This window comes from Lontra canadensis, unplaced genomic scaffold (genome assembly GCF_010015895.1).
Source record: "Lontra canadensis isolate GAN:19392208 unplaced genomic scaffold, GSC_riverotter_1.0 scaffold134, whole genome shotgun sequence".
In the NCBI taxonomy this organism is placed as follows: Eukaryota; Metazoa; Chordata; class Mammalia; order Carnivora; family Mustelidae; genus Lontra; species Lontra canadensis.
In genome coordinates this window covers 3,460,970-3,473,643 of record NW_022631128.1, presented here as the reverse complement: position 1 = coordinate 3,473,643, position 12,674 = coordinate 3,460,970, and the positions used below count along the sequence as shown (strand labels likewise).

The 12,674-nt window shown below is 42.2% G+C and overlaps 1 protein-coding gene across 4 annotated transcripts in view; it reads left to right on the top strand.

The window, feature by feature from the left end:
* The window catches only part of SHROOM4 (shroom family member 4), a 209,866-nt gene that overhangs the window by 173,538 nt on the left and 23,654 nt on the right, over positions 1–12,674 (top strand). For all 4 annotated transcript variants that reach the window (XM_032843053.1, XM_032843052.1, XM_032843056.1 and 1 more), the window contains one exon: positions 2,003–2,064. In XM_032843053.1, the coding sequence (XP_032698944.1) occupies positions 2,003–2,064 (62 nt within the window). The remainder of the gene's footprint in view (positions 1–2,002; positions 2,065–12,674) is intronic.

Below are 12,674 nucleotides of genomic sequence, written 5' to 3'. Positions count from 1 at the left end.
AATGACCAGTTGTATGAGATAAGCTATAATAGGATCCCTACTTGATAGCCAGGGAAGCTGAGGCTCAGAGAGGTCACCCATCTAGCAAGTGGCAAAGCCCAAACTTGGACAGCATCATAGTAACTAACATTTGAGTAGCCACAGTGCACCAGGTACTAAGTTGGTCCTCAAAGCAGTCAGGAAATAGGTCCTGTTATTATGATGATCTGTCTGTGAAACAGCTGGGGGAAGTCGGCTAAAGAGCAGCTGGGTACTTGGCGTCACCCAGCTGGTGAAGGGCAGGTGTGGGATTTGAATCCACGTCCTCTAGCTTCAGAAACCAAGCTCCTCGTTGGGCTATACTGCCTCTCCATAAGCTGACGGAAAAAGCCCAGGCCTTCTCCAGCATGGCGGGATGCCTTCAGGCCGTATGGCTTCCAAACGGGGCGGCAGGCCATCCCCATCTGCAACAAGCCACGGGGATAACTCCCTTGTTGGTTCAAAGAGGGCAGGCAATTTATGGCAACCTAAGTGGCTCAAGGGAAAAAAAGGAAGGTGATATGCTGAGGAGCTGAGAAGGAGGCTGTGAATTGGGACAGGACTTTGTTTGGTTTGGCCACTGCTATTTACTGAGCATTTTCCACAGGGCATGGACAGGAAATCCTGGCTCCCACTGTGACTGAATGAGTAATAGTGTCTTTGAGGGCAGGGACATCTCAGAAGGGCATCGAGGCAGAGCCTGAAGTCTAACAAGTTGTCAGAGCTGCTCTAACATGACAGGTACAGGCAGGGACCACTCTGGTCTTGGGAAAGCTGTAAACCTCATCTTTTCCATGGCTTCTAACATCTACAGCCTCCTATGTGCTGAGTGCTGTTAAGCATCCTCTGTGCACATCCCACTTTGTTCTCACTCCTGGGAAGCTGGCAAAGCTTGATAGCACAGTCTTTGCCAGATAGAAAGCTGAGATTCAGAGAAGTGACATAACTTCCCTCATATAACACAGCTAGTAAGTGTCTCGGCCAGTATGACTGACACCAATTATCTTACCCCAAAAAGGGAGTAAATTTTTATTTTTGTTATTGTTTTACTGGGGCAAAGGTAATACAACTTTGAACAGGACCGGTAACAGCATTGGAAAAAGAGGGAATTTGGAAGATCAGTGAGGTTTAGGAAGGATTGTGCATTCCTGATGAGCTAAGCTCTGAGTTGCTAGATAGAGGGATGCTGAATGCAAAATTGGGGAGAATGTCAGAGGCAAATTTGCATCAGGTTTGGAGCTAGAGTAGGAAGGAAAGGACATTTTTACAAATGGCACCCGTAGGTTGGCTACAGGGTAAAGGATTGCTTTGGCAAAGCCCTTAAGGATAGAATGCCCAGGGTAGAGTGTGTACTCCCATAATGTGGAGAATGTGGCACGTGGCAATTATGCTCCCCAGAGATGAACCCGCCTAAGCCCCTGCCAGCGGTGCTGGGAGGAGGAGGAGGGGGAGGAAGGGCCCGTGCAATGCAGGGGGTACGTGTGTCCTCTCCATCTGCCTCACCCTGGGAGAAGGTTGCAGCAGGAGCCTTGGGCCTCAAAGCTCCCTCAAGGGCCAGGGCTTCCAAGAAGATGCTTTCTATGTTAGAAGAGGCAAGAGGAGTGAGCAGGTTCACCCGGCAGAACAAACAAAAAGACCTCCTTCACAAGGGCCAGAACAAACAGCAAACGTGCTAAACTGGTTTATAAGGTGGTTTGGGAGGGGAGTGGAGAAAGAGAGGGAAATGCAGAGTTTCTAGAGCACACGGTCCAGGTCCCCGAGTGCTCTCTTTAGTCTCTGCATGCCCCCAGCACTTCACTGGGTCTCCTTACAAGAAAGGCAGCCCTCCAGGTACATGTTTCTCTAGCCCCTGTGCCAGAGTAGAAGAAACCAGTTGGGTGTGGGGCATGTCCAGGGACGGGCTCCTGCCCTCTTCACATTTTTGAGGCCATCTGGATACCTGTCTGCTCAGAGCTCCCTCATTTACCGGAATTTTGCCTTGCAGGAATTTCCTGGGGACAAATGGAAACCAATAACAGGAAACAGGAAGACCAGCCAGTTAGGGAGGTAAGTGATCACTCAGGGAGTTGGTGTCTCTGAGGCTTCTGTAGAAATTGCTAAGATCTTGTGTTTGCTTAGTTTCCTTTGAGGAACCCGGCCTGGTGTCCATACCAAGAACTTGGTACCATAGATGTAATCTAGCCTGCCCCCCAGGCAGCTGGGCTACGGACCACTAGGACACTTTGGAACATGGAGTAGTCAGGCATTATTGTAGGACATTGGGCCCACAAGCACAGAGGCCTGCGGCAGGCCTGCCCAGGCACAAGGACGTGTGGGAGCAGATCATGCTGAAATATAGATAAGAAGGCATAAACGATGCCCACCTTCCCAGCAGCCATTGGGCAATTGGAGAGAACAGAGAGAAGGTAAGACTGTCCAGCTACCACTGTGCCTTTGCCTCAGTTGTGGGAGGCGCTTATTTCTTGGGCTCAGCTATCATCTTTTTCTAGTACTCGCTGGGAACTTAATTAAGATCTGCTCCTGAGAGTCCAGGGGCAGGTAGTGCTAATGATAGATTAAAATTCCTGGAAGAAGGTAGGGACATTTTTGCAAACGGCACATATGGCTTGGACTAGAAGGAAAAGAGTTTCTTGGGCAAAGCCTTTAAGATAAAAAAAAAATGCCCAGAGTAGAGTCTGCTCCTATAATGTGGGGAACCTGGCACCTGAAACTCATGTTCCCCAGAGATGAGCCTGCCTGCCATAGGTGGCTATAAGGAGTGGACAGTTATTTTCTCTGGGCTGCTCCCCATCAGCCTGGCAGGACCCTCTTTTTTGTGAAACTCCTTAATATATTCATTTAGCCAGTTCTTCTCCAGGCCAAATTATTCGAGACACCCCTAAATAATATTGATTCTTTAAGTGAAACTCTAGAAATGAAGGGGGAATAGGGAAGAAGGCCCTTAGCTGTGTCTATGTGGGGGCACTAAGGGAGAGGACTAGAATATGGGTCTCTTGACCCCTGAAGAGCCCAGGGTTCTTTCTGAGGGGGTCTGCATTATCCCCTGTGATTTGGTGGAATATTCAGGAATAATTTGGGCTCTCTGTTGACTCCAAAGACTGAGAAACCTGTCAGTTTTCTGGCTGGCGATAAAAAAAAAAGGGAAGAACCCAACATTTATGAATAATGTGTCGGTCACTGGGCTGGACCCTTTTTAACTCACAGTCTCATTTATTCTCCACAACAATTCATTGTATTACCTATTTCATAGATGAGGTCCAGAGAGATTATGTAATTTAGCTGATGTCCCACATCTAGTTAGCAATGGAGCCAGGATTGGGACCCAGGTTTGTCTGGCCCCAAAGTTTATGCTTTTCCCCTTAAATCTACATCAAGTAGGAGCCCTAAGGAAACTTTTCAAAGGGATCCCTCAGCATCATGTCTCAGAAGTCTGAGGCCTGTGCGGGGACATTATGAGATCTGTGGCTGATCAGATCCCCTGATCTGATCTGACTTGTAACATATCCTTGGAGAGACCATTTCAGTCTGGTAGGTCTGCTGAGTTTCCCATATTAGACTGAAACCTTCGAGAGAGGAGAGCTGGTCTTGGCTGTAGACTTCTCCTCAGACTTCTCCTCTGTGCTTAATATAGTGCCTGACCCAGAGAATTTGGTCAAGAGGTATTTGTCATTGGCTTACCAACTGAAGAAACAGCCTCCTCCACCACTGAATGGGTGAAATGACACAAAAATGATAATGCTAACTAGCATTTCTTGAGCACAGTGCTCTGTTGTAGGCACCATTCAAAGCACTTCACAAATATTTACAGCTGACCCTTGAATGACACAGGTTTGAATCCCAAGAGGCCAATTATCATGGGTTTTTTTTTCAATGAATACAATACGGTACTATGAATATATTTTTGTTATGATTTTCTTAATAACATCTTCTTTTCCCTAGCTTATGTTATCATAAGAATATAGCATATAATACCTAGAGCATACAAAATATGGGCTAATAAACCATGTTATCAGTAAGGCTTCCAATCCACAGTAAGCTATTAACAGTTAAGTTTTTGCCAAGTCAAAATTTACCCATGGATTTTCAACTGCATAGGAGAGGAGGGGTGGTGTCCCTACCCCGCCCCCCATTGTTCAAAAGTCAACTGTATCTATCATCATAACCCTAAGGTATAGTTATTATTAGACTCTCTGTTTGACGGAGAGAAGAGACTGAAGCATACACAGGTAAATTCATTTGCCTGAATTTCCACATGTCTGGTAAGTTGACTAGACCCAGGTAGCCTACTTATAGAGATGCTAGACTAACCTACAGTGCCTCTCCAGACTGGTTCTCTTACCAATCAGCCGGTGATGGAAGAGGACTTTATTCAAAATCTAGTGTATGTACTGCCTTTTTCTAGGAAAGCAGGGGGAATGTTAGAGAAAGAGCATCAGGAAGCACAATGCCTGTCCACCTACAGCTTGAGCAAAGGAAGACTAACCCACACAAAGTTAAGTAGCAGTAATAATAAATTACCACTTACAAAACGACCTATGTGCTGCCAGCTAAGTTATACATATTATGTTATGTTTTATATGCCCCCCCAACTCTGTCAGGTTGGTATTATTCTAACTACAGCAGTGGTTTTCAAACTTGAATGTGCTTTGGAAACACCTGGAGGGCTTGTTAAAACACAGACAGGTAGATTCCACCCCTACCCTCCCAACCCCTGCCAGTAGGTATGGAGTAAAGCTCAAAATTTGCTTTTTTTTTTTTCATTTTTCATTTTCATTTTCATTTTTACATTTTACTCTGTTATGTTAGTCACCACACAGTACATCATTAGTTTTGGAGGTACTGTTCTGTGATTCATTGTTTGCATATAACACCCAGTGCTCCATGCAGTACATGCCATCCTTAATACCCACCACCAGGCTCACCCATCCCCCCAACCCCCTCCCCTCTAAAACCCTCAGTTTGATTCCCGGAGTCCGTAGTCTCTCATGGTTCATCTCCCCCTCTGATATCACCCCTTTCATTTTTCGCTTCCGTCTCCTAATGTCCTCCATGCTATTCCTTACTTTCCACATATGAGTGAAACCATATGATAATTGCCTTTCTCTGCTTGGCTTATTTCACTTAGCATAATCCCTCCAGTTCCATCCATGTTGATGTAAATGGTGGGTATTCATCCTTTCTGATGGCTGAGTAATACTGCTTTGTATATAGGAACCACATCTTTATCCATTCATCTGTTGAAGGGCATCTCAGCTCCCCACCCCAATGATAGAGATGAAGTAAAAAAAAAAAGGCGGGGGGCACATGCACCCCAGTGTTCATAGCAGCAATGTCCACATGGCCAAACTCTGAAAGGAACCAAAAAAAAAAAATTACATTTCTAACAAGCTCCACCAGGTGATGCTGACTGCTGGTCCTGGGGTCACACCCTGAGAACCACTGACTCGGATAAAGGACATGAGGTTAGGAGAAGTTATAGTAATTTAGTGAAGGTCTCACAGCTACTAAAGGGACAAACCAGGATTGAAACCCAGCTCTTGCTTAACTCAGATGAGTTGCCATAAGATGAAAAATGTCAAATACATGGTTCAAACAAGAAGCATCCGGCACGTGGTATGGGGCCAATACATGATAAATTGTTCTCTAAGTTTTTTGGAGGGTAAGAAAACTGAAGACTGGGACCTATGGGAGGAAAGGCCCAGAGGGGCTAAGCAGAGTATGTTGAAGAAATACACTTAAGAGTTCTTGCCTTGGAATTAGTCTGCCTGGGTTCAAATCCAGATTCTTATTTTCTCTAGCTGTACGAACTTGGCAAGTGGCTGGTCCTCCTTTACTCTCCCTGTCTCTCACACATATGTGCTCTGTCTCTGCCCCATCAGCTTCCTTATTTTTTTTTTAATTTTTATTTATTTATTTGACATAGATAACGAGAGAGAGAGCACAGGAGGGGGAGTGGCAGGCAGAGGGAGAGGGAGAAGGCTCTCCACCGAGCAAGGGGCCTGATGCCGGGCTCAATCCTAGGACCCCGGGATCATGACCTGAGCTGAAGACAGATGCTTAACTGACTGAGCAACCCAGGCACCCCAGTTTCCTTATTTGTAAAATGGGGTTAGAGTACCTACCTCCTCTGATTGTTGCTAGAATTAAATGACAAATATGCATAAAGCATTTGGAATAAAACCCAGTGCAGTAAACCTTCAGTAAATGGTAGTTGTGACAATATAGATGAAGAAGGGGGAGCAGCAGCAGGAGCAACAGCAGAGAAAAGGAGTGAAGAGTGAGGTTTGGACCAGGATAGGTAGGCCTCGAAAACTATATAGTATCACAAATACAGAAACTATTGAAGGTTATCAACCAGGTAAGTGATGTGATAAATGTGGCACTTGAGGCAACTGGGCTGCCTTTGCAGCCTAGATAGGTTGAAGAAGAACAGCTAGGGTCAGTGATCCAGGCATGAATGAGTATGGCTCTGGACTGGGAAGGTGGAGGTGCAACAGGAACAAAGCAGAAGAGCTAGATAAATATGTGTGATATTTTGGGGAGAAAATGTTTATTATGAGAACTATATTACAGGAAATTAAAGACAGAAGAAAAAGTAGCCTTAGTCCTACCACCCTAACACCCTGATTGTTTTCATTTCCCTACTAGCTTTTATCTATAGGTATAGAGACTTTTCCTGGCAGAGTTATAATAACTATGTAGATGTGATTATGTGTCCTGCTTCTTTTTTTCCACCACTAAGCATCACTTGGTAAACAATTTTTCATGTTGATATACAGTCTTGTTCAATAGTTATAAATTTTAATGGCTGCATATTTCACCAGCTTAATGTGCTGTAATTTACTTAATCATTCTCAAATTGTTGGATAATTAGGTTGTTTCCAATTTCTTGCTATTATAAAGTAATGCTGCAGAAAAATTTTGAGTAGTTATAATCTTTTTCTCATTTTGAATTATCTCATTAAAAACAATTATCCAGAGTTGGGATTACTAGTTGAAACAATATGAGCATTCTTTTTGTTCGTGATAGATTTCACCAAACTGTTTTCCCAGGACCCGTTTTACACCAACATTAACAATATCTAAGGGTACTAGGGTACTAGTTTCCCCAAAATCTTTCCATCTGTGGAAAATATTTCTAATGCAATAGGTACAAATGGCACCTAGGATAATTTTCACTGGCTTCCTTTGATTATTCTAGTTTGAAATGTCTTCATGTGTTTAATATTTGCATTGCTTCTCACATGAATTGTCTGTTCAAATGATTTGCTTACAAGTAAGTGACACCTTCTGAGGGAAAAGTACAGAGAACTGATGACTGGAATTTGGGACAGAAAGGAAATAAGTCAAAAATAATTCTGAGCTCCAGATGACCCAGAGAAAATTGTTGACAGAGCTGGGGCAGGTGAGAAAGGGTAGCTAGCTTGGTGCAGATGATAAATTTGAGTTGGGACATGCTGAATTTGAAGTTAGTGAGGAAGACAAGTGGATTCTTTGGAGGAGGTTTGTCGATCAGCCAGTCAGGGGGTAGGATGAGCAAGAAAACCTAGCAAAGGAAAATGAAGGGGCAAGCAGCCAATGTGGCCAGTACACCATGACAGAGGATAAGGAAAAGACCGCTATTGGCTTTGACAATTTAGAATTGCAAGTGACCCTCGGGAAAACAAATGTAGTAAAATGGTGGGCCTGGAAAGTAGATAGCATGATGGTCTGTAAGGGGGATTCCTAGAAAAGAAATACACAGAGCTTTACACATCATGAATTCACCTGTTTTAAAGTGTGGAATTCAACAAGTTTTGGTAAATTTACAGCGCTGTACAATCATCACCATAATCCAATCTTAAGACCTATCCATCTCCCTACAAAGATCCCTTGTGCCCATTTGCAGTCACTCCCCATTCCCACCCACAACCTCAAGCAACCCAACCATATTTTGGTTCCTGTGGATTTGCCCATTTGGTACATTTCCTACAAGTAGAATGAGACAATATGAAGGCTTTTGTGTCTGGCCTCTTTCATTTCTCATGCTTTAGTGGTCCATTGTGTTGTAGCATGTATCAGTACTTCATGTCTTTTCTTTGCCAAATAATATTCTACTGTATGGATATACCACTTTCTATTTATCCATTCATCTATTGGCGGACATTTGGGTTGTTTTCACTTTTTAACTATTGTGAATAATGCTGTTTTGACCATTTGTATACAGTTTCTGTGTGGATATGTTTTCAGTTCTCTCGGGTATATACTTAAAAGGTGGAATTTGGGGGACATATGGAAATTCTATTAACTTTCTGAGGAACAGCCTGTTTCTCAAAGTGGCTGTACCATTTCACATTTCCACAAGCAACATAGGAAGGTTTCAGTTTCCTTTTATTAGTTTAATTTTATTTTTTAAGATTTATTTATTTATTTGTGAGAGAGAGAGAGAGAGTTGGGAGAGGGAGAGAGCACAAGCAGGGGGAGCAAGCAGAGGGAGAGGGAGAAATGGGCTCCCCACCGAGTGAGGAACCCAATGTGGGGCTTGGATTCAGGATCCTGTGGTCATGACCTGAGCCAAAGGCAGACACTTAACCAACTGAGCCACCCAGGCATTCCTCCTTTCATTAATTTTAATACAATGATTATGTGTTAGTGTTACTGTGTCATTAGGAAAATATTTTAAAAGAAGAACTTTAAAAACATAGTTGAACATTTAAAAAATATCTTAAAAGAAGAAATTGGCTGGCAAGAGGGAGAGAAATGGAGTGGTAATTAGAGGGAGCAGTAATGTTTAAGTTGATGGTTCTCCAAATGTGGTCCCAGGACCTGCAACCTCAGTATCACCCCTGAACTTGTTGGGGATGCAAATCCTCAGGCCCCACTCAGACCTACTGAATCAGAAACCTGGGATGGGGCTCACAATCTGTGTTTTTAACAAGCCCTCCAAGTGATTCCGATGCAAACTAATTTTGAGAACCACGGGTTTAAGTGCAGGTTTGGTCAGGATTCGGGAAACCAGTTTAAATTTAAAAACAGAAAAGAGGGGCGCCTGGGTGGCTCAGTGAGTTAAAGCCTCTGCTTTCAGCTCAGTTCATGATCCCAGGGTCCTGGGATCGAGCCCCGCATCGGGCTCTCTACTTGGCAAGGAGCCTGCTTCCCTTCCTCTCTCTCTCTCTGCCTGCCTCTCTGCCTACTTGGGATCTCTGTCAAATAAATAAATAAAATTAAAAATAAAACCGGAAAAGAGAGGTCAATGGAAAGAAAAAGAGTGTTGATGCTTAAGATGGATGACAGTTTTATGACCTCAGGGAAGATGAAAAGGTCAAGGGCAGAGATTACATTTAAGAGGAGAAATCTTTTTTTTAAGGTTTTATTTATTTGATGGAGAGATCAGAAGTGAACAGAGAGGCAGGCAGAGAGAGAGGGGGAAGCAGGCCCCCCACTGAGTAGAGCGCCCTATGTGGGGCTCAATCCCAGGACCCTGAGATCATGACCTGAGCTGAAGGCTGAGGCTTAACCCACCAAGCCACCGAGGTGTCCCTAAAAGGAGAAATCTTGACGAGTTTCTGCTCACCTTCTCCTCCAATCCTCCCCCACATTTTTAACATTTCTTATGTCATTTCTGTCACAGCTGGAATGATGGGTGTAGGTGGGAGAATCAAATGTACATTCTTGAGCCACTCTTTTTGCCTGGAAGCCTGCAATGAATTTTAATTTCAGGTAGTTACACTCTTGGTTGTCTCCTCCACTGTTATTTGGTTTGTGTGCAGAGAATGCAAAATGCATTATAATATTAACAGGAGGGAAAAAAAGTGGTGAGTAGATCTGCCAGGAGGAAAATCTATATGCATAAGTGATGTATTTAAAAGCCGAAAGAAAGTATTTTCTAGATTATCTCTTTTGGTTTTCTGTACCTGTGATTGCGTCCTGTGATCCTTTCCATTTCTCTACTTGGCACAGAGCTTTAGAATGTGTAGAGTACTTTTATATACATGGCTACAGTTAATCCTCACAACAACCCTATGCAGTTGAGCTTTATTTTTCCCATTTCACTGATAAGGAAGATGAGACTCAGGAGAGGCAGTGCTGTACTATTATTAACAACAACAACAAAAGGTATAATACCCAACATTTATGAAGTGTTTATTATGTGTCAGGCACTGCTATAAGCATTTCAGATGAATTATTTATGATTTATCATGACCCCACAAAACAGTTATCATTTATTGACCCAATTTTACAGATGAGGGAACCTACAGATAGATGAAAGTCATTTGCCCAAGGTCCGAGAGGCCCTGGATTCCAGAGCCCTTTGCTTCTGGGATTATAAAGCAAGTATGTGACAAAACTAGACTACTACCCAGGTTTTTCAGATCTCTGTCTCGGGCTTTCTTGTTTCCTTTTATCAAACCACACCATGAGCAGAGTGTGGAATATCCAGTACACATTTCTTATTTACTGACTGAGTGAAAGAAAATAGATAATTCAGAATTGAATTTCATTGTATTAGGAAGAGTACACTTTTCAGGAAGGCTTTGCCACCCAAGAAGAATGCAGTCTTCTGAGGCATGGAAGGATTTTTCAAAAGTGTGACAAAGTGAATTCAAATACTTAGGTATTAATGTAATCCTGGGCTCACAAAACTTATTCCCGGAAAATTATGAAACTCTAATGGGAGAAATAAAGGCCTGAATAAATGCATAGCTCTACTCTGCTTCAACTTGGAGAGACTAAGTATAACAATGATTACAGTACTCCCTAAGTTAATGTATAGATGTAATGTACTACTGGTTAGAGTCATGGTGGGATGCTTTATAGAACTTGTAAAAATCCTAGTGAAATTTATCTGGAAGAATAAGTGGGCAAGAATACCAAATAATACATTTGTTTAAAAAGGCAATGGTGGCAGACTTACCCTATCAGATTTAAAGCCTGTTATAAGGTGACAATTATCAAAACCGTATGATAGGGGGTTGAAAAAAGGCAAACAGTGAATTTTTTTTTTTAAAGAGATTCTAGGAATAGATTTAAGCTATTCTAAGAATATAGAGTATACTGGAAACATCTCTGAACTGGGGAAAGCAATCATTCTTTCTTTAATAAATGTTGGAATCTTAGGTATCAATATGGAGAATAATTAACTTAGATCCATAGCACATTGAATACTCTGTAGTAAATTCCAGAAAGCAGATAGTGGAATAGCAGATTTGTTCCAACTACAAATAGAAGATAAATTTGTGTCTGTTAAATGGAAGATATCATCAGAGACAAGATGGATGGTTTTAAATATATAAAAGTTGGGAGGAAAACCTTTGTACAACAAAATATAATAAAAAGCTAAACAACAGAATGAGGCAAATGTTTGGGCTCAGCATCACTGGTAACAGTTGACTGTCCAAAAGATATAAAGAATGGATATAGATATAGAAGGTCAGCTTTCAGATTTGGCTTCAAAAAAGGCAAGGAAACTGAGCAGGCAATGTACAGGTGAGAAACTCAAGGTGGTAAAATCACTGCATGGAAAAGTACAGTCTCACTAGCAATTAAAGAAATGTAAGCAGAAACAACTCCCACATATCATGACCTGCTTTTTAAACTATCAACAATTAATGGAAATGATCAACAAATTATAAAACCCTATCTTGACAAGGCTGTGAGGAAGCTGTTCCTGGGAGCAACATAAAATTGGCTCAGTTTTCTTGGAGGACAACCTAGAAATACGTGACAAGAGTTATAAAACTGTTCATACCCTTTGACCCAGAAGACCCCGAAGGAAATAACCTACAAAAGGAAAAAAAATGATTTGTTTAAAGATGTTCTTAGTAGTGCTATTTATGATCATGGAAAAGATTTACCCATCAAATAGATAGATCATCATAATGGAAACAGAACACAGCTATTAACAATGACAGGTATTAAAATATTGGGTCTTGCACAGAAACGAGTATTTGTAATAATATTAACCCCAGAAAGGCTAAATCCTAAATCACATGTTGAATGTTGAATCTGATAGTAGCCATATACAAAGAAAACTCAGAAAGGCAGCTAGTAAGCTGTAAATAGCTGGAGTTGAATACACAAGGTGTTTTGGGGGCACATGTCAAGTTGCAGGAATTGATAATAAAAAAAAAGACAATCTAGGGAAGAGGATTGATTGGTTTGATTTAGGCCCAGGAAGTTAGAGATCAAGGACTTTGGAAAAATCTACATACCGGTAAGACAGTGTTACTTACCAGGCATGCTTGATCTCACTGTTAACTAGAATTTATTTGCTAGAACTCTCAGTCAACCAGCACATCTACATATTTAAGTCTGTGAGAACTTTGACATTCCTAGGGGTGTACATCACTAGACCTTTTCAAATTTCCAAATCTGTCGCTACCACTGCAACATAGCACCTCCCCACCCCCACCAATAAACACTGTATTACCTAGCTCAGAATCATCACTTTCTTAAGACGGTTCCATCACTTCGATCACCAACACTAGCTTATAGATAGTTGGCGCTTTGATGCCATTATTCATAAAGAAGCATATTTTCTCTCTGCCATGGTGACTGCATCTGTGTACCTTGTCAGCAACCAGAGACCTGTCAAACCATGTTGAGAGATGGCAGGCAGTACCAAGCATTTCACGAGGCTTCCTCCTTTGCTGGGCGCCTCGTCCTATCAGCCAGTA